This window comes from Macrotis lagotis, chromosome X (genome assembly GCF_037893015.1).
Source record: "Macrotis lagotis isolate mMagLag1 chromosome X, bilby.v1.9.chrom.fasta, whole genome shotgun sequence".
Taxonomy (NCBI): domain Eukaryota; kingdom Metazoa; phylum Chordata; class Mammalia; order Peramelemorphia; family Peramelidae; genus Macrotis; species Macrotis lagotis.
In genome coordinates this window covers 624693599-624714461 of record NC_133666.1, presented here as the reverse complement: position 1 = coordinate 624714461, position 20863 = coordinate 624693599, and the positions used below count along the sequence as shown (strand labels likewise).

The window sequence follows — 20863 nt, the reverse complement described above, 5'->3', positions numbered from 1 at the left end:
GAAGGATGGAGAGGTTTGCTCAGACATAGTTTTCCATACAAATAAATGTCTTTATTTGGTTGATGAGGTGTGAGCTCAGTACTGCAGTCAGGTCAGCCTTCAGAGACCAATCCTTGTCTAAGGGCTCTCCAGAGAAAATCCCAGGTTCACACTAGCTCAAGATGTCCAAGGCCCAAGAAAAACTGGGTTCACTTTGCCTGAATGGGGTTCGGCTGTGGAGGAAAATGATGGGGGGTCGCTCATCTGCCCTTCCCTTCCCAAATCTACATGGAGCGAAGTTTGGGGGCAAGGCCCCACCCTCCAACCGGACCCTCCCGAGCCCCCCAAGCCCACCTCTGCGGGGGCCTGCACCCGTTCGGCACACTGCAGGAATCTCCGCACGTGCTCGGAGCAGTTGCTCACGGCGGCCTCGTTCTGTCGAAGACACAGCTCAAAGGCTTCAAAAGGCTCCGCACAGTCCTGACGGATCTGACGAATGATGGGGCTGGGCAGAGGCGGCGGAGGGGAAGAAGGCAGCGTCAGGAAGGCCGGGCCTCCGGGCAGGCGGAGCCCCGCTTCCCCCCGCCCCCCCGCCGCCGCCCAGACTCACTGGGAGGAGGTGCACTGCGCGATGCTCATCTTGAGGTGGTGGCAGTCCCGCTGCCACGACTGGGGCTTGGCAGCCACGCACTGGCCGTACTGCTCCAGCTCCCGGCTGCAGTAGCGCGCCGTCACCTCCAGGGCCGCCTGCCTGCGGGACGGAAGTGCAGCAAGTGGAGGCGGGGCCCGGGAGGGAGGCGGGGCCCGGGGGAGAGGCGGGGCCCGGGGGAGAGGCCGGGCCCGGGAGGGAGGCGGGGCCTGGGGAGAGGCCGGGCCCGGGAGGGAGGCGGGGCCTGGGGAGAGCCGGGCCCGGGAGGGTTCCACCAGGCCCAGAAATGGCGAGCCCCTTCGTCGCTGCCCTGCTCTCCCTAAGCAGGGGGAGCGGAAAGCAGGGGAGGGAAGGCCCCGGCGGGTTCCAGAGCTCCAGCGGCCGGCCGGGGCTCCCGCTACTACTCACATCTCACCGCCGCCGCTTCGGGTAGTCGAGGTGCCCGGCAAGGCCTTGGGTTCCTCCCCTTCCGGTCGCGGCCGGCAATGGCGGCGTGCAGGAGCCGCGGAAGGGGGATACCGGAAGTGAGCCGGCGCCTGTCCCCGGAAGCGAGTGCCGAGCTGGGGAAGATGGCGGCGGCGGCGGGCTCGGATGGCGGTAGCGGCCCGAGTCGGAGGCCGGCGGCTGCGCGGCCGCTGTCGCTGCCCGCAGGGCCTGCGCTGGTGGCGGGCGGGGACGAGCTGGTGGCCGCGGTGTGGCCGTACCGACGCCTGGGCCGCCTGCGCCGCCTCACGGTGCTGCCCTTCGTGGGATTCCTCTACCCGGCCTGGCTGGGCGCCGCGGCCGCCGGCTGCTGGGGCTGGACGGGCGGCTGGACGGAGGTCCCGGAGGCGGCTTTGCTCACCCTGGCGGCCATCGGGCTCGCGCACGCCCTCACCGTCCTCTCCGGCCACTGGTCCGTGCACGCGCACTGCGCGCTCACGTGTGCTCCGGTAAGTGCGCGCGTCCGGGTGGGGGCCGAGCGCGGCGTGGACTTTGGCGAAGAGGAGGGCGAAGCGCCTCCCATCAGGCCACGTCCTTCCCGCCTCCCCCCGGCTTCCCGCGCTGCCCCGGACCCCTCGGGCCCGCACGTGCTGAGGGCGGCCCCTCCCGGTGCTCCCAGCCCGGCCTGTCACTCTCCCAAGACCACCTGGGAGGACTAGCAGAGGAAGGCTTCCCTGGCCCGGGGCCAAGGCCCCGGCCCGCCACTGCTGCCGCTTCTAATCCTAGTTTGATTAGACTCCTTCCCCGTGGCACATCTAGTGTGAGGCCCACAGGCCCTGGCCTGGCACGCGTGGCAGCAGCTGGTCGTCAGTAGCTTTACTCTTGGCAGCCGCACACCTGTTCTGCCTCCTGGCGCTCTCAGGTGTCTGGAGGCAGGCGTGAGGCTTCGGCCAGGAATACTCACTGACCTGTTGGAAGACTTTACTCTCTAAGGTACTAGGAAGAGAAGAGCAAATGCTCACTCATAAACCAGTCCTAAATCATTTGATATTATTTATTCTCAGAGCAAGGGAGTGTATCTCCTAAAGGAGAAGTCTCAGAGCTGAAGAACAAGGTCGGGGATAAGGGTTGCTCCCAGAAGGAACAAGAGACTAGGTCTTCTTTCAGTCCTAGAGTTGCCTGGGACTGTCATAGAAGAATACACCGGGCGTAGGGCCAAAAACCTAGGATAGGACTTCCCTCTGTTTCATTTAGTTTTTAAACTGGTAGATTTGTTTTCCCAGCACTGGACAAGATAGGAATCACCTTATGCCTTAGATCTATTTTACTTGGGACTTAAGTCTTAATTATTACTTACAGGAATATAATCACAGCAAAGCAACCCTGGTGAAGGTGGTCCCAACTCCCAACAATGGATCAGCTGAACTCGTAGCCTTGCATCGGGATAAGGTAAAGAGCATCATAAATTCGGTATGGTTTCTAGAGCCGCATCTTGGATGAAACTTCTAGGTCTTCTGGGGAGGTTCCCCTCCACTGTATATACACACACACACAGTAACTCAGGCCTGTTCCTCCAGGGAGAAGGTGGGCAGGAGATACTGTCCTTTGAGTTTCAGAAGATCAAATACTCCTATGACAGAGGGGAGAAAAAGAAGTTCCTTCCAGTGGCATTTCCTGTGGGAAACCCCTTTTCCATCTACCAGAATGCCCGGGGTTTTCAGGAAGATGCAGAAATCCGAGCAGCTGAAAAGAAATATGGTACCAACAAGTGAGTTGTCTGCTCACCTTGGAAAAGTTCTCCCCTTTCCTATATGCTGTCACTTAGCCCCTAGAATTACTTGGTACCTAAACTACTCTCTCTCTCCTTGAATTGGGGTTAATGGATTTCTCTTAGGAGGAGTCCGTCAAGTCTCTGTTTTCAAGTGTTCCAGATTGATTGTTGTCAGGTCTCCCTTATTCCTGGTGGTATTCTTTCCAGTTCACCCTGTGCACTAATGTCAGACTAATCTTTCCAAAGCATTGAAAGTTAGGGTGACATGTTTGAAGTCATGTTGTCTGCTTTACTCATCCTTGCCACACATGGCTTTTGGGTTTCTTATGTGCTACAGTGCTATCCTCCTGCACAGGAGCATTTAATAGCTCTCCATGGCCTCTGAGATATCTGAACTCCTTGACCTTGTGGCTGACTTTTAGCTACTGCTGCTCCTCTCTAGAAACCTTCATCTTGGGCCAGACTGGTCTCCTTCCTTTACTTCTATCCACCCCAGGCACTGTGAGCATTGCTCAACTTTCCTGCTCTTCCTTATTTCCCATAATTGGATTGTTTCATTTTCTCAGTGTTTCTCTATATTTTTTCATCCTTAGAGATCCAGCTCGAAAACCCCTTATTCATGGAGATTTTCACATCTGTCCTTCCGTTCCCTTTCTTGTCTGAAATCCCAACATTCTCTCCCCTTGGCACCTTCTGTCCCCCATCTCTTCACCAGCTTGACTGAGCTTCTTGAGGGCAGGGCCTAGCATGGTGTTCTGTAAAAGCTGGACTTCAGTGAGTGTGCATTGAGGATAATGATAATAAAATAAACAGCTGGCTTAGGAAAGTCTGGAGGCTTAGGCCTTCCTGGAGAGTCAGCCAATGGGGCAGCTGTTATTGAAGTAGGGGTGTTGGTCTGGGGTTGGGGGACTGCCCACCCCCCCTTCAGAAACTTGACGTTTCTGGGGGGTTGGGGGGCTGGTCTCCTTTTCAGGGCGGAGATGGTGGTGCCTGAATTCTCGGAGCTGTTTAAAGAGAGAGCCACAGCCCCCTTCTTTGTGTTTCAGGTAAAGGTACCTCTGTTGTCTCGGAGGTTCAGCCCCTGGTGCTGGGGCTGCTGTGCATGCCCTCTCCTCTCCAGTCCAACCCAACAAGCATTTATTAGGCACCTACTATGTACAGGGCACCGTGGTAAGCACTGGGAATCAAAAGACAAAATGAAAACCATCTCTGCCCTCAAGGAGCTTGTGTTTTGCTGAAGCTTCTAAGGATCTGTTGTTTCACTTGGGGAAAAGTGAAACCTTGTTAGTTCACACAGTGACAGGCACCTCAGCCTGAGAAATCAGCAGGCCGGTCAGTCTCCACTGCCTGCTCAACCCCTGAAGCCCCTGCCCTGTCCCTCCAGGGGCCAAGTCCCTTCCTCCTGTCCAGGGCCTGGCCTGACTGTGCTCCCATGTCTCCTGGTCCTCCTCAGGTGTTCTGTGTGGGGCTCTGGTGCCTTGATGAGTACTGGTACTACAGCGTCTTCACCCTGTCCATGCTGGTTGCCTTTGAAGCTTCCCTGGTACAGCAGCAGATGAGAAACATGTCAGAGATTCGGAAGATGGGGAATAAGCCATACATGATCCAGGTATAGTACAGGGCAGGTTGCATTAGCTCAGCTTTAAGACAGCTAGCTCACCTAGGAATTCTTCTGGGCAAAACTCCCGGGGAGCTTGACTATGACTAGACTCAAGTCAAGATTGGAATGGGATGAGGGTGGGAACTGCTAGTTGCTGCTTATTCACCCTTGTCTCATCACATTCTGGCAGGTTTATCGGAGCCGAAAGTGGAGACCAATTTCCAGTGATGAGATCATACCCGGAGACATCGTCTCCATCGGTAACATTCTGGGTGCCAAGGGATCGAGTGCCCAGCCACAGCCTCTTCCCTCTTCTCTTCCTACTCCTGACTATGATAGAGTTTGAAAGCTGGGATAATTTATCCCAGTCACTTCCTTTTCTAGGTGGGGTGGGGGTGGGGGAGATTAAGACCTAGAAGGATGAAGGCATTTTGAGATGGTGGTGCATTGATTTAGTGATAGACTCAGGATTAGAACCCAAGTGTTCTGACTGCCATTATTATCCTGAGATATATTATCCTCAGTCCTGACTTGGCGAAGCTGGGCCCTTTCATGTTTCTTCCTTGTATATGGTGGAAGGGGAGTTAAAAATCAGGTGGACTTTATCTTCTCATGATATTATCCCTTCTATCCAATAGGTCGCTCCCCCCATGAGAATCTAGTCCCCTGTGATGTGCTGCTGCTTCGGGGCCGCTGCATTGTGGATGAGGCTATGCTCACTGGGGAGTCAGTACCCCAGATGAAGGTAAGGCAAGAGGAATGGAAGTTCAGATGGGATCTAGGGATCTGGGAGACAATTAAATCCTGAAGGCCACTGTTAATCTCATTGTAGGAACCAATTGAGGACCTGGATCCAGACCATGTACTGGACATACAAGCTGATTCACGCCTCCATGTAATCTTTGGGGGCACCAAGGTTGTGCAGCATATTGCTCCTCAGAAAGCCACCACAGGGCTGAAACGTAGGTTTATCTCCCTTTCCCACTTTGCATGACCTACCTGGTCAGACATTTCTTTTCCCGTCCCCCACCATGAAAATGTCTCTTGGCTGATGTAGCTCTCCCCCCCCCCCCCCCGCCCCCGCCCCCAACCTGGATCTGACTCTCTTACCAGTTTTGATCTGTGGTTCAAAGTCTATGCAGTATGGTTTGGATGTGTGTTCACGAATGATAAAGAGGGGATTTCTGAGTTATCCATACTTCTGTTCTTCTGCAGGGCTACATAAGGATAATCAAACATTGATTTTCCCTACTCTTCACTGTTTTTCTTACTCTCTAAAGAGATAATATAATGTATAGAAAATATGTGACAGTTGGTAAAGATCCTTGGTAAATGCCAGAGGGTGTTCTTCCTCCTGGAGGTCACATAACCTTTTAATTCCCTGGTTATCTCCTGCAGCAGTCGACAATGGTTGTGTGGCTTATGTTTTGAGGACTGGCTTCAATACATCACAGGTAACAGCATTTAATGGGGTGGATAGGAGGGTGATTTAGTAGTGGCTCCAGGTGGGGGGTAGATGAGAGTAGGATGTAGCAGTAGGTTCCAGGTAGGAGAGAGAGAAATCCTTTACGTTTTCTAATCATGCCATTAGGTCAAGACACATTTTCCCTGATATTGCTGTGAAATATTTTCATTACTTCTGAGTCTCTGCCCTTGGTTTAGGATTTGGTATCTAATTGGTCTTTGAGGCCCCAGGCACAGAAAAAAAAAACTGCCTCACTCTGTATTGGGGTGGGGAGTGAAGAAAAGAGCAAGGCTCTCCATCTCCATTATTTTAATTAAAGAATCTTTAATCTGCTTCTCCCAGGGCAAACTGCTTCGAACAATCCTTTTTGGAGTGAAGAGAGTGACTGCTAACAACCTAGAAACTTTTATCTTCATCCTCTTCCTGCTTGTTTTTGCAGTTGCAGCAGCAGCATATGTTTGGATTGAAGGTAAACTGTCCTGTTCCCTGGGCTTGCACGTTTGGCCAGGGCTCACTTTTGTGCTTTGCTTTCACTCTGACCGTAATTATGTAGATAATGTTATCTGTCTCCTTTCCAGGCACTAAGGACCCTAGTAGGAACCGATACAAGCTGTTTCTGGAATGCACTCTGATCCTGACTTCAGTTGTGCCCCCAGAGCTTCCCATTGAGCTGTCTCTGGCGGTCAACACTTCTCTTATTGCCTTGGCCAAACTCTGTGAGTGACTTGGGTGGGTGGGAGTGGGTGGGGGGTGGGGTTGACCTGCTGTGGAAACAACCCCAGAGGCCTTTACCCCTCCTTGTTTCCTGCAGACATGTATTGCACAGAACCATTCCGGATCCCCTTTGCAGGAAAAGTCCAAGTGTGCTGCTTTGACAAGACAGGCACCCTGACCAGTGACAGCCTTGTGGTGCGGGGTGTGGCTGGGCTCAAGTGAGTGACCAGGGTGGGCTGATCTGTGGCCTAGGGTAGAAAGCACTCTTTAAGTGTCTTCACAAACTTAACCTGTCCCAAGATTCAAGGGCCTTAGTGTCTCAGGTGTAGATGACCACATGGAAGAAAAGGTATAGCTAAGACAGTCTAGGGAAGATTCTAGTCCCCATGGCGGAGATTTGTCACTAATGGTTCAGCCTCAGGAAAGAGCTTGTTGGATCTTTTCCACCTTCCTCAAATCCCTCATCTTCCTGTTCAAGGCTTTCCTTTGGACTGAAGAGCCAGACTGGGAGACTGGATGCCTAGTCATCCCTCTTCTCTTTGGGGTGGAGGTTGGGAGAGTCACTTTGCAGCCCTGTCTCCACACTATAACCTGGCTGGCTGTTTCCCATCGTTGCAGAGATGGGAAGGAGGTGACGCCAGTGTCCAATATTCCTGTAGAAACACACCGGGCCCTGGCCACATGCCACTCCTTAGTGCTACTGGATGATGGCTCCTTGGTAGGAGATCCTCTAGAGAAAGCCATGCTGACAGCTGTGGAGTGGACTCTTACCAAAGGTGAGTTGGCACCTGATGCCACAACTTGCTCAGGACACTATCTTGGGAGTGGGCACATGAGGAATTCTCCTGTTTGGGTTAGAATTTATGTCCAGGTCACATAGGGGCAAGTGGGTGGAGTTTTAGTTTGGCTCAGACCTGCCTCTTTGGAGACCAGAGCAGCAGTGCTAGGAGGCAATGGGACATGAGCAGAGTGGATTGGGGTGGAGGGATGGTATCCTTGCTGCCTAATGAGTGAAACCCCTCAGGACTCCTGCTTATTTGTTTCCAGATGAGAAAGTTTTCCCCAGAAGTATTAAAACTCAGGGACTGAAAATTCACCAGCGCTTTCATTTTGCCAGTGCCCTGAAGCGAATGTCTGTGCTAGCCTCCTACGAGAAGATGGGGTCCACCGATCTGTGTTACATCGCTGCAGTGAAGGGGGCCCCTGAGACCCTGCATTCCATGGTGAGCACCACCCTGGTGCTTTCCCACAGGGCTGACCATGTACCTGAGAAAAGTGAGACTCAGGCACTACATGGGTTCCACCCTTGGGGACTAGTGGCCACAGGGGTGGCCAGAGACCTCTGTGGCTGGGTTGGTCAGTTTATAACTCAATTTTTCTTTCTCCTCTAGTTCACTCAGTGCCCAAGTGACTATCAGAGCATTCATACTGAGATCTCCAGGGAAGGGGCTCGTATCCTCGCCCTGGGATATAAGGAACTGGGCCATCTCACTCATCAGCAGGTATTTGACCTTCCTGCTCTGCTATAGCACAGAGGCATGTTTGTGTAGCCAAGTCCTCTTTCCATTATGTTAACTCACCTCTCCCCTCTGTGACTCCTTCCTAGGTACGAGAGGTCAAGCGTGAAACTCTTGAATGTGACCTGAAATTTGTGGGCTTTATTGTAGTCTCATGCCCACTCAAAGCTGACTCCAAAGCAGTGATTCGGGAGATCCAGAACGCATCGCACAGGGTATGGATGCTTCCTCCCTTGAGACCCCAACTCCCTCTCTGTCCTGACTCAGACTTCATAGGATCCTAGAATCAGCTGGAAGAGTCCTTTGGGGGCTGAGAAATCCAATCTTCTGGCTTTGTAAGCAGAATAAAGGGACTGACCCAGGGTTACTCAGCCAGTAAGTGTCAGAGGCTAGATTTGGACTCAGATCCTCCTGAATCCAGACCCTCTGCTTTCCCAATTGTGTTTACCAACTTTTTGTCCCTCCTCCTAGTTCATCCTGGTCACTCCCCTCATAAGTCATGAACTGTTTCTCCAGGTGGTCATGATCACAGGTGATAACCCACTTACAGCCTGTCATGTGGCCCAGGAGCTGCACTTCATTGAGAAGGAGCACACATTAATACTGCAGGCCCCCAGCCAGAAAGGTAAGTTTTGGATTCTATGCAGGTGTCAGGATGTCTCCTGGTAGTAGGAAGCAGTGTGGTCAGAGAGGTAGAGTAAGGACCGTGGCAGGCTCCACTGTAAATGGGAGTATGTTTCCGGGGGCCTCCTGCAGGGCCACACAAAACTTCAAGCAGTCCATCCTTGTTTATCACTTATTGACTGACAATTACAGCTCAACCTCATCAGTTTTTAGTTCAGTATGTGGTGAATGACTCCCCTTTGGGTCATCTAAGTTGTGGGAGAGCCCAGGTCTGTGGCTAGAAAAATGAGACTCATGTGATTCAATTAGAGTTTATATAGATGTAATTTCTGCTACAGTGTACAGTTCTGGAGTAACTCAGAAAAGGATATGCAGTGGATAGAGCTCTGGTCTTGGAGTCAGGAGAATAAAACATTCGAATCTGGCCTCAGATATTTGCCCCTTACTAGCTGTGTGACCTTAGGCAAGTCACTTAACTTTGATTGCTTGGTATCCAGGGATATCTCTAGTTGTCCTGATCCATATCTGGCCACTGGACCCAGATGGCTCTAGATGAGAAAGTGGGAAGTGGGACTGGTGACTTTTACGTGCTTGTCATGACATCACCTTCCTGATGTCATGGTCTTCTGTGAGAATGAAGGACAAAACATCACTATTTATTGAGAAGATATATTGTTCCTATCTTTGAGAAACTCCGTTTAAGAGGAGGAAAAGATACTGACAAAAATCAGTATTTGTGCTTTAAAAGGGTTTAAAAAGAAAATTATCTGAAGTACAAAGAGGAAGTTTGTTACCATCCAGGCAGGCTCCAGGAAGACTTTTACATCAGAGGTGACTTGTGTAGGACTGTAAAGGAGAAGTCAAAATGAAACATGCAAAAAGAAAGAAGATATTTCAGGCTGAGGGAAGAGCCTGAACACTCCGAGATGAGAGCACAGCATGTTTCAGGAAGAAGAGAGCTGCCCTTGTTTGATTGGAAACCTCCTTCAGGGAGAAAAATAATAGGAATCATAGGACTCCAAAACCATCGAGTTGTATTTTATCTGAATAAAAATCCTATAAATTCTATGTTCATCCTTAGCTTGAAGACCTCTGGTGAGGGAAAAACTCATCCTCATTGCCTATTCCACTTAGCAGACAGCTCTGTTTTTGAAGAAATTTTTTTCCTTATAATCATAATAATGTTTGTCCTTTATTTTTGAAGAAGACCACAACATCAGGTTGGTGATGCCATGACAAGCACATGAGTTGGAATTGAGTGAGGGGGTACTATGCTAAGTCACCAATCTCACTTTCTCCTACAGACATCTGGGTCCAGTGGGCTAGATAAGAATCAGGATGACTGGAGATGGCCCTGGATATGAGATAATCAGGGTTGTGTGACTTGTTCAAGGTCACACAGTAAGAGTCAAGTGTCTGAGACTGAATTCGAACTCTCATCCTCCTGATTCCAAAGCTAGTACTTTATCCACTGCGCCACCTAGTGGCCCCCTTCTGTGTTCATAATGGTTGGGCTATTCATCCTTCTTATCTGATAGCAAGTCAATTATCAGGTTCTCCTGGATCCATTTCCATTTCTCTTTTTCCTCATATGCCTAGCTCCTCATTTCCACCTTTCTTTGAAGCTGTTTTCCCAACTCCATTCATTCTCTTCTCCAAACCAGTTTTGGTACATCTTCCTGAAAAATCTCTTGGGCACAGACCTGGCCAGGTAACTCCTTGACAAAAACACCTGCATTGACTTGCAAATGTTTCCTAAGTAAGGTGACTATAGGTTTGGTTTTTTTTTTTGTTTTTGATTTTTTTACAAGGTGGGGGGGTAAGTGATTTGCCCAAGGTAATGGGTAATTATGAAATGTCTGTGGTTGGATTTGAACTCAGGTCCTCCCAACTCCAGGCCAGTGCTCTGTCCATTGCACCACCTAGCTTTCCCAGTTTGGGATTTTTTAACATGACAATCAAATCTATCTCTGTCACTTATACCTTTCTTTGCCATCTATGGGCATCCTGACAAGTGGTAATACTTTGCCATGGTAGCCCATTTAAGTAATCAAACACTGCTTCTCCCCACTACCACTTTTTAAGTTTTCTTGCATGTCCTTCCTTACTTCCCTTCAGTCTTTTTATGGGGTGACTTCTTACTCCCTCACTTTCCTGTTGCTTTCTCCTGGAGTTGTTCTGGTGTGTCAGTGTCCTTTCTAAGTAGTAGTGCCCAGAATTTAACAGTCCTTCCTGTTTGACCATGTTACATTGAAGTTAGATTATTAGTTCACTCACTTTGGTGCTGCCCCCCCCCCCCAATAATGAAGCCCAGGGTCACATCTTCTTTGGCTTTTTTGACTGCTAAGTAACACTGGTTCATTATGCTTGGGATCCCCTAAGACTCCCAAATTGTTTTCACATACTTAAGACATTCACCCCTAGATCATACTTATAAAATTTTTTAAATCTCTATGAAATGTTACATTTATAAATCCTTGTAAAATTTCGCTTTATTAAATTTAGCTAGTCACCAAGATGTTCATGTCCTGTGAGAGCTGTTGTCATCTACCCCCTCCTGGTTTCATGGTCAAATCATTAAGAAAAATTTGAAATTGCCCTGGGCTAAGGTTTGAGATACTCTACTTGTGACCTTTTCAAGTTGATGTTAGCCCAATAGTGAGTGGTGGGACTCTGTTGAGTTCAGTCAGTTCTGAATCTTCTGTCTTAGATCTCTCCGAAATATCTTTTGACTCTCCTCTAATGAACAAAGCTGAATAAGTCAGGGGGAGCCTTGAGTTTAAATCCAGCCTCAAGACACTTGACTCTTACTTGTGACCTTGGGCAAGTCATTTAACCCTTATTGTCTTGCATCCAGGGCCATCTCCAGTCATCCTGATTCATATCTGGCCACTGGACCCAGATGGCTTTGAAGGAGAAAGTGAAATTGGTGACTTAGCAGAGCCCCCTCCCCTTCTCAACTCAAAGCCAACTCATGTGCTTGTCATAGCATCACCTCCCTGATGTTGTGGTCTTCTTTGAAAATGAAGGACAAACATTATGAGCATGGAAAACTGGCAGAGCTGCAGTGCCACTGTTAGGGGAAAAAGACTTCTTTTGAGATGGATTGAGTTTAAAGTGCCAGTGCAGGATCCAGGTAAAAATACCTCAAGACAATTGAAAACAGTTCTTCCTATGGCTAAAGAACTAACTCCAAATCTAGAGCTCAGAACAGAGGCCAGGAAGATGTCAACTCAGCCACAGCTAAGTGTGGATGGTTCCCAAGACTGTTCTGGGCTCTGTTATCTGTTTGCATTCTCTGAATGATCTCCTTAGTCCCCATTGATTTAATTATCATCTCTGTGTGTGACTCAAATCTGCATATCCATCTTGATCTTTCTCTTCAATGTCTGTCCTTCGTTATACTCTATTTGCTGAACCTCTCCATTAGGATGTCTCATAGGTATTTTAAACTCAACATGTTCAAAGCAGAACTCCTTTTATTTCCTTTGACCCTTTCTGTTTATAGTTCTAGTACTGTTCTGCCAATCACTTAAGATTTACAACCATCAAGCCCACCTTTCCCAATGTCTTATCAGTTTTCAGGTCTTGTCAAGGCTCCCTGTACAACATCTCTTGAACCTCTTCTTTTCTCTCACAGTCTACTCTGCTGTTTCCAACCTTCATCACATCTCCTAATTAGATTTCTCCCACATAACTTTTAACCTTCTTATTCCTGAAACACAGATCTGACCATGTCATTCCACTCTTCACAGTTTTTCAGTGGCTTCTTGGATTGCCAGCTACAGCACAGCTCCTCCATTTTCCAATCTTCTTATGACTTTCCTTCATGCCCTCTTCTTTTATATAAACTGGCCTGCTGTAGTACTCCCCTGGGCCATTGGAATTCCTGGTTTCAGACATAGCTATCACTGAAGCCTTCTGATTTCTCTCTTGCCATTAGTATTCTCGGCTCAAAGTTACTTCATATAACTTTGTATATATTTGTATTACTGTATCTCTATATCTTTTAAATCTCCCTTTTGTATAATTATGTTCTTGGAGATCTGGGGATTTTGTCTTTGGCTTTGTATAAAGGTCCTTGCACAAAGTTGGTGCTTTAATACATGTTAAAATGTTAAGTAAGTTGAATGGACACTAGCTGTTGTATAGTTCACCTTTTAGGAATAAGTTTATTCAGTTTTGTAAAATGAAGTTAAACCAGGAGGAATCTATGGTATGAACCATCTATGATTCTAAGTTTGGTCTGCCACCCTGTATAGATATGAGTAGGAGAGACTTGAGGTAGGGAGACAGGATAATGCAGCAATCCAGACACAGTGATGAAGGCTAGCACTGGAGTGGTAGCATCAGGAGGAGTTTGTGATTGAATCTTTAAAGGATGAAAGAAAGGGATAATGGGGAGGATAGTAATGACATTGGTAGAGCCAGGAAAATCTAAATGGATCGGTTGGATGGAGTTGGAGAAAATGGTGAGTTATTGAGATGACTATAGGATATTTAGATTTTTAGATTTTTAGATTTTTTTTTTAGATTTTTAGATTTTTTTTTTCAAGTCAAACGGGTTTAAGTGGCTTGCCCAAGGCCACACGACTAGGTAATTATTAATTGTCTGAGACCGGATTTGAACCCAGGTACTCCTGACTCCAGGGCTGGTGCTTTATCCACTACGCCACTTAGCCGCCCTAGGATATTTAATCCAAAAGACATTTAATAAATTCCTTCTCTATTCTAGTCACTGACATTCAAAAACAAAAACATCCCTGTACCGAAAGAACTTACATTCCACACAAAAGTAAATACAAAATAATTCGAGGGGGGAGAAAGCTGTAATCAAGTTTAGAAAAGTTATTCAGGTAGGTGGGTGCAGACTATTAACACTCAAAGGAACCCAAAGATTCCAGGAAGTAGAAAAGAGAAAGGAGGGCATTTGGGGCATGGGAGACAGTGTCTGCCATGGCAGAGACACAGGAGGGGAGGATAGGTAGAAGAAAGCCCATTGGGCTGTCATAAAACTTTTATGATAGGGAGATAAAGTGAAATCAATTTGGAGACAGATTATAAAAGAATTTTTTTTTATTCTAACCCCAAATAAAATAAGCATTCCCAGATACAAAGTAACATTTTTAAAAAGGCAATGAGGGGCAGCTAGGTGGCGCAGTGGATAAAGCACTGCCCTGGCCCTGGAGTCAGGAGTACCTGGGTTCAAATTGGACCTCAGACACTTAATAATTACCTAGCTGTGTGGCCTTGGGCTAGCCACGTAACCCCATTTGCCTTGCAAAAAATAAAACCCCTAAAAAAAACCCAAAACAAAAAAACCCCAAGGCAATGGGGTTAAGTGACTTATCTAAGATCATACATCTAGGTAATTATTAAGTGTCTGAGGCTGGGTTTCAACTCAGGTCCTCTGACTCCAAGACTGGTGCTCTATTTCACTGTGCCACTTAGCTGTCCCCCAAAGTAACATTTTTTAAAAAAAAGAATTGTATATGAAACTGAATCTCTGATCTATGCAGCTTGCTTTTCCTTGTAGTATGTAATTATTTCAACTTCAAAACTGTCCTGCTTGTGTTTCATTCTGGCCTTCTGGGTGCACTTAAATAAAGGTGAACCTCCTGTTTCATTTCTTTTAATTTTTTTCAACCCTCACTTCTTTCAAAGTCTTTTTTGTCCTCTTTTTTCCTGTCATCACTTCATAAAAATTTTCCCAGGTTTCCCTGAAACTCCCAGTGAAAGACTAAATGCTAGGGCAAGATGTGATTATTTTAACCTGGAGGTAATAACTACTGAAGAAATTTTAGCAGAGGAACAATGTCAACCCTTTGGTTTAGGGAAATGATTTTGATGGCTATCCAAAAAGGGTTGAAGAGATTAGAGATTGGAAGCATTGAAGAAGGTACTGCAGGAAGGTGTTCAAAAGAGGAATTAGAACAGGCATATTCAGGTGTCTACTGCATAAAGATGTTCATTGAAATCTGGGAAGCTGATGAGGTGACCAGGAGAGGAGTATGCAAGATCAAGCCTTGGAGTACCCCTTCCTGTTAGGCCACAGGTGATGATCCAGCAAAGGAGACTCAGAAAATGTGGTCAGGTAGGGAGAGGAAAATCAGAAGTGAAGAATCCCAAAAGTTGATGGAGAGGAGGGTAGTCTAGAATAATGGTACAGAAGACAAGAACTTAGAAAGGACCAATCATAGTATATAAAGAAAGTAAAATCTTGTAGGGGAAAAGTTTTAGTTTAAGAGATGGGGTTAAAAGCCTGATTATGGGGCAGAGAAGTTAAGTGGGATGAGAGTGAGTAGAGGCAACAGGCATAGCTCTTTTTTTTTTAAGGTTTTTGCAAGGCAAATGGGGTTAAGTGGCTTGCCCAAAGGCCATACAGCTAGGTAATTATTAAGCGTCTGAGACCGGATTTGAACCCAGGTACTCCTGGCTGGTGCTTTATCCACTTCGCCACCTAGCCGCCCCCCACATAGCTTTTTCTAAGTATTTGTATGTGGGGAAGAGATGAGATGATAACTTGAGTAAAACCTTTTTTCTAAGGATAAGGGGACCTAGGAATATTTGTAGACTGTAGGAAGGACTCCAGTAAATGAGGAAGAAATGAGTGAAAGGGTGAACTCCAGAAGGAAATTGGTAGGTGGAGTTGGCATCCACAGCACAAGTAAATGATTGTCAGGTCCCTGGCTAAAATGGGATGATGGGGAGTGGAGCAAACTTAACAGCTTCAGTTCTCAATAAAGTGAGGGGGGATAGAGGTGATTATGGTAGAGGGCTTGAGAAGTTTCCAGTGATTACTTGTCAGTAAGCAATAAGGGAAACATTAAAGGATCTTTATGAGGTAATGAAAATCTTTTGAGATTAGTCAACATAAATTTGTAGTGGATACATCCCACACAGTTGTGTGACTTTGTCCAGAGGTGTTGGTTGGAAATATGGTCTGTTTGTAGCAAAGACTAAGGGGCTACTCATGAATTGAGAATGGCCAAACACAACATGGCATGTGATTGCAACATAGGAAATGATGAAAGAGCTGGTTTACGAGACTTGTATGAACTCAGGCATTGGGGTGAGTAAAACCTGCAGCATCTATACAAAAAAAAAAAACATTATAAAGAAAAAACAGTTTTGGAAGATCCGAGAATGCTGGTCAAGACAGTGGCCTACCAGAAGCCTAATGAAGGAGCATATTGATGCAGAATAAGAGACCTTTTTGAACAAGGTCATTGAGGGAGTTTATTGTGCTGCACTTTGTATAATCATTTATAAGGAGGGGAGTGATAAAAGGAAGAAAGGAGATTAACATGAATGATCAAAAAGAAAAATGAAAGGTCATTAAAGCATTTTTTTAAAGTGCATAGAAGAGAGCAGAATGAAGGCCAAAAGGAAACATAGACAAGCAGGATAGCTTCAAAAATTATATAGTGAATTAATTATATATTTGGAAGGCAAGCCACCTGTTACAGTGATTTGCAGTTTTGTGTATAATCTTTTTCTGTGGCATGTGGAAATGTTAATTTCATTTATTATCTGTGAAATTCAGAATAAAAAATTTAAAATGAAGGAAATATGGAAACTGCATTGGGGAAGGGAGATAAGATTTGGGAATCATTTGCATAGTGGTAGAAGTTGAAGGCAGGGAAATTATCAGATCTAGGAGAGAGTATGTGGAAAGATGCCATGTGGGATTCCCATAGTTTGAGGTTAGAAGGAAAGGAAGCCAGTAAAGGTGGTAGAGAAGTGCTAAGGAGTAGGAAAATCACTAGTTTCGCAATATCCCAAAGGCCAAGGAAGGAGATAATTCACTTAAGTTACCATGTGACTTCTTATGTGTTGCAGGCTCTGAGTGGCGGTGGCAGTCCATTGATGGCACCATCAACTTCTCACTCATCCAGAGCTCCACAAAGGAGCTGACTTCCAATTACGCATTGTGCCTCACAGGAGATGGCCTTGCTCACCTCCAGGTTTCTGACCATCACTACCTGCTCAAGCTCATTCCCCATGTACAGGTGTTTGCTCGAGTCTCCCCCAAACAGAAGGTGATCTTGGAGCTTGGCCGGGGTGGGAGAGAAGGGATCATTATAGGCTTCCCTCTTGCTGACCACTCCCCCTCCTGTCCTAGGAGTTTGTCATCACTAGCCTAAAGGAGCTTGGCTACGTAACCCTGATGTGTGGGGATGGCACCAATGATGTTGGGGCATTGAAGCATGCGGATGTGGGTAAGGGAAAGGGTGGTGGGTGAGACCCCCCAGTCTGAATAGGAAGTCATATATCTACCTACCTATATAGAGTTTCTAGTGTAAGGGTGTGGGGGAAAGTGGGATATTCATTTAAGTCAGATGGAAATTTGTTGAGGTGGCATGGTGGATTTTAGGGAGCATATAATAATGACTGTAGCTGTGTGGCTATTCTTCTTATGGCCAAAATGCTTTACCTTCTTCCTCAGAATCCCCCAATATCTTTTATAAAAGAAAGAGGGTGCATATATCCTTCCTTCCCAGCCTTACTTGTACTTTTCAGGAGTTGCCCTATTGGCCAATGCCCCAGAAAGAATATTTGAGAAGCGTCGAAGACCCAGGGATAATACCACTGATGCGAGACTCTCTCTGAGCAGCGGCAATGTGAGGATGACCTCCAGGCTGGTTAAGCATCGGCCTGCACGGGAGGAGCAACTGAATCTCCAGAGGGTATGTGAGATTGCCAGGGAAGTCTAGGATAAGGGGATGGGGGGATAGAAAATGGGCCCTTCTGAACCATAACTTGTGTGTGTCTGTTTCTCTTCCTATCTACAGGAGCGTCTCAACCAGGTGCTCAGGGACCTAGAAGAAGACCATGCCCCTGTTGTAAAACTGGGAGATGCCAGCATAGCAGCCCCCTTCACCTCAAAGCTCTCTTCCATTCAATGCAGTGAGTATTTAGGCCCCAAGGGACATGGCTTAATGATTACTGATCCTTCCTGCCCCCTTTTATTAAGAGAAACCAACTCTTCATCCTGTGTTCGTTCATTCGCCCTAACCCATTCTGTTGCTTATCTGTATTCCTGCCTACTCCTGGTGATTGGCCCCTAATACTTGATGACCTTTCACTGCTGCCTTCTCCCCCCCCCCCCCCTTAACTATGGCTCCGTGCTAGTCATCACTCTAACCTCATTCCTTCAGGGAAAGGAGATTTTTTTAGTGTTGACCCCTTTCTAATCCCCAAGCCTGACTGAGCAAGTCCTCCCCTCTTTTTCTGTCATGTTCCCAGTCTGCCATGTCATCAAACAAGGCCGGTGCACTCTGGTGACCACGCTACAGATGTTCAAAATCCTTGCGCTGAATGCGCTCATCCTCGCCTACAGCCAGAGTGTCCTCTACCTGGAAGGGGTCAAATTCAGTGACTTCCAGGCCACACTTCAGGGTCTGCTGCTGGCTGGCTGCTTCCTCTTCATCTCCCGATCCAAGGTTTGTAAGGCAATGCAGGCAAGCGGACAAACATTGTGGGAGACAGCCATTGCCTGGTCTGCAGGGATTAGAGCTGCTGCAGTCAGAATAGAATGGATTGGGGTGGGGGGGGGTCAAAGACAGTCACAAAGGGTTTTTTTGTTTTGGGTTTTTTTTAATCCTGTGAACTCTAATGCATTATGAGGTCTGAAAGTCAAGGGTTGATGAGGGAAGGATTCTGAAAGAGGTCAGTTGTAATAGAAGGAAATAGGTGTATCCTCTTTTTTTCCTCGGGAGTCTGGGTTTTGTCTTGCTTCATCCTCTCCAGAGCAAAGATGAACAGAGACCTTTTTAACCCTCCAGCCCTTGAAGACACTGTCACCAGAAAGGCCACTGCCCAATATCTTCAACTTGTACACTGTCCTCACTGTGCTGCTGCAGTTCCTGGTGCATTTTCTGAGTCTCATCTACCTGTATAAGGGAGCTCAGGCCCGAAGCCCTGGCAAGTGAGTAGTCTTGTGCCTTCTCCTTTCATCTGTTCCCAACAACTCTGATAGCTCTGTCAGGATTTAGAGGGTGATGACTTTTGTCTTAATACATGCCTATAGAATTCTAATCCTCCCTTCTTCTGTAGGAAGGAGGAATTTGTGGATTTGTACAAAGAGTTTGAGCCAAGCCTGGTCAACAGCACTGTGTATATCATGGCCATGGCCATGCAGATGGCCACTTTTGCCATCAACTATAAGGTGAGGCCTCTCCTACTGAGCTAACCCTATAGGCTCCCTGATTCTTATTGATACCCCCAACCCTATAAGACCCCCATTCTCTACCAATATATCCTCCTTGTGATATCCGTCCTGGGAAGACCCTAATTGCCACTATCTTACCCCACTGACTACATTGAGCCCCAGGAGAATATTAGGGCAAGGGATTTGAGTGACCCTGGCCTCCCCCAGGGTCCCCCATTCATGGAAAGCCTTCGGGAGAACAAGCCCCTTCTGTGGAGCCTCGGTATATCCACTGCTGCTGTTGCTGGTCTCCTGTTGAGCTCTTCCCCTGACTTCAACAGCCAGTTTGGGCTTGTGGACATCCCTGTGGAGGTAAGGAGCTGGTACTGACTCTGGTGCCCCATTTTAGTCCTTTGGGGTTTCCCCCAGTGAACATTTGACTTTGTAAAACCTTCTGGTCCAGAACCTTGGAGTTTCCATTATCCCATTCCTCCCCCAGATGCCCCGGGAAGTTTCTAGTAGAGTTATGTGGATTCTCTTATCCCTTCTGTTGCTCCCTTTGTGTCCTCTAGTTCAAGCTGGTGATCGCTCAGGTCCTGCTGTTCGACTTCTGTGTGGCTCTTCTGGTAGACCGTGTCCTTCAGTTCTTCTTGGGGAGCCCGAAGATGAAAGTGCCTTCATGAGCCGGAACCTAGGGCCCTCCCTCCCAGGACCATGGACAGGCGACCATGTCACTCCAGGGGGGAACCTGGATGAACCCAGATTTTGGAGGGAGGAGCAGTGACCGCCCCCTCCCTGTCAGTGTTCTAAGTGACGATCTAGGACAGACTTAAGTGGGAATCTTTTGTACTGTGGCCCCCTGCTCTATTCCCTCCCCCTTTGGTAAATAAAGCAGCATCAGCGTATTTTAAAATTAATCTATGCCTCAACTGTCTGTTGTTATCATAGGATAAGAGATTTGGAACTGGAAAAGGCTCCTCTCTTGAGAGGAATCCCCACATTGGGAAGGGGGGAGGAGGGCAGTGCAGACAAGTGACGCCATCTCAGCCTGCTTGGCTGGTTTTTTTAAGGCTTCCTTCCTCACCCAGAGTCCCACCCTCTGTCCATTCCCAACAACTGGTCTAGCTGGTACCTCCTGGACTGTTTTTGAACCCTTTTGGCCTTCATTAACTCTCCCCTAACTTTTTTTTATTGAAGAGAGGGTTATCTCTATGACCCCGGAGCCAACCAAAGAGAGTGCAGATACCCCCCCACACACACACACACACTCCAACCCCCATGTCAGAGGTCATCCCTTCTCCCTTTACCTCTAATGACTGGAAACTCCATGGGGCCGCAGATGAGGAGGCTTCGGTCTGGGGCTGTTGGGCCTCCCTCCCTGCCCCAGATTTCCAGCCCCAGCAGCTGCGCCTCTCCTCTTTACAAGGTTCCTCCCCAGCCAGGGAGGGGTTAATGCGTGGCTTGCCAGCCAAGAGCTGGAATGCGGCCCAGCCACCCCTGGCCGTGGCCCGGCTGGGGCAGCCCCCTGCATCCGTCCCGACCTGCGCGGCCACCCAGGAGCAGGCTCCCACAGGGAGACCGTGAGGCCCCCACGCCCCCGGGGCGGCCCATGGTCCACATCTACCGGAAAGCTCGGAGCCGGGCCGGGGGGGGCCGCCGCCGGGGGCGCTGCCCGGCCCATGGCCAGCCTGGCCCCGGGCTGGGGCTCCCCCGGCCAGCTGCGCCGGGTCTCGGCTCACCTCCGCCTCATCAACAGGGAATTCCTCCGCTTTCGGGCGCTGTGCCGGGAGGGCCGGGAGCGGGGCCGCGGGGCCGCGGGCGCGCGGGGGCCCGGGCCGCAGCATCACGCGCCCTCCCCGGCCGGGCCCGGCGCGCTCGAGGCGCCCCTCGCGGACCTGCTGCGGGCGGTGGCCGAGCTGCAGAGCCGGCACCCCGCGCTGGCGGGCCCGGGGCTCCGGGGGGCCGCGG

General features: G+C 48.4%; 2 protein-coding genes across 2 annotated transcripts; one reads left to right on the top strand and one right to left on the bottom strand.

The window, feature by feature from the left end:
• Window positions 1-29: 29 nt before the first annotated feature.
• Window positions 30-1547, bottom strand: CHCHD5 (coiled-coil-helix-coiled-coil-helix domain containing 5). Its single transcript, XM_074203317.1, has 4 exons — window positions 1037-1547; window positions 590-730; window positions 334-484; window positions 30-212 (listed from the first exon to the last, which is right to left on the bottom strand). Coding segments are annotated over exons 1-4 (318 nt in total). The 5' UTR covers window positions 1039-1547; the 3' UTR covers window positions 30-188.
• On the top strand, window positions 894-19812 carry ATP13A1 (ATPase 13A1). The gene is made up of 26 exons (XM_074203310.1): window positions 894-1560; window positions 2411-2500; window positions 2629-2819; window positions 3796-3868; window positions 4276-4431; window positions 4613-4682; window positions 5061-5167; window positions 5255-5384; window positions 5821-5876; window positions 6230-6356; window positions 6466-6603; window positions 6699-6819; window positions 7220-7377; window positions 7649-7824; window positions 7993-8103; window positions 8208-8333; window positions 8635-8743; window positions 16585-16784; window positions 16868-16964; window positions 17266-17432; window positions 17538-17652; window positions 17992-18188; window positions 18531-18673; window positions 18802-18913; window positions 19124-19267; window positions 19468-19812. Exons 1-26 carry the CDS (start codon window positions 1114-1116, stop codon window positions 19576-19578), a joined length of 3672 nt encoding a protein of 1223 aa, XP_074059411.1. The 5' UTR covers window positions 894-1113; the 3' UTR covers window positions 19579-19812.
• Window positions 19813-20863: the final 1051 nt, after the last annotated feature.

Coding starts and splice junctions, on each gene's coding strand:
- CHCHD5 (XM_074203317.1), bottom strand. Junction 485..589: donor GCGCAGTGCACCTCCTCCCA/GTGAGTCTGGGC, acceptor GCCTCTGCCCAG/CCCCATCATTCGTCAGATCC. Junction 213..333: donor GGGTGCAGGCCCCCGCAGAG/GTGGGCTTGGGG, acceptor TTTCCTCCACAG/CCGAACCCCATTCAGGCAAA.
- ATP13A1 (XM_074203310.1), top strand. CDS start 1,114: ATGGCGGCGTGCAGGAGCCGCGGAAGGGGGATACCGGAAGTGAGCCGG. Junction 5,385..5,820: donor AGCCACCACAGGGCTGAAAC/GTAGGTTTATCT, acceptor TATCTCCTGCAG/CAGTCGACAATGGTTGTGTG. Junction 18,674..18,801: donor CAGGCCCGAAGCCCTGGCAA/GTGAGTAGTCTT, acceptor CTTCTTCTGTAG/GAAGGAGGAATTTGTGGATT.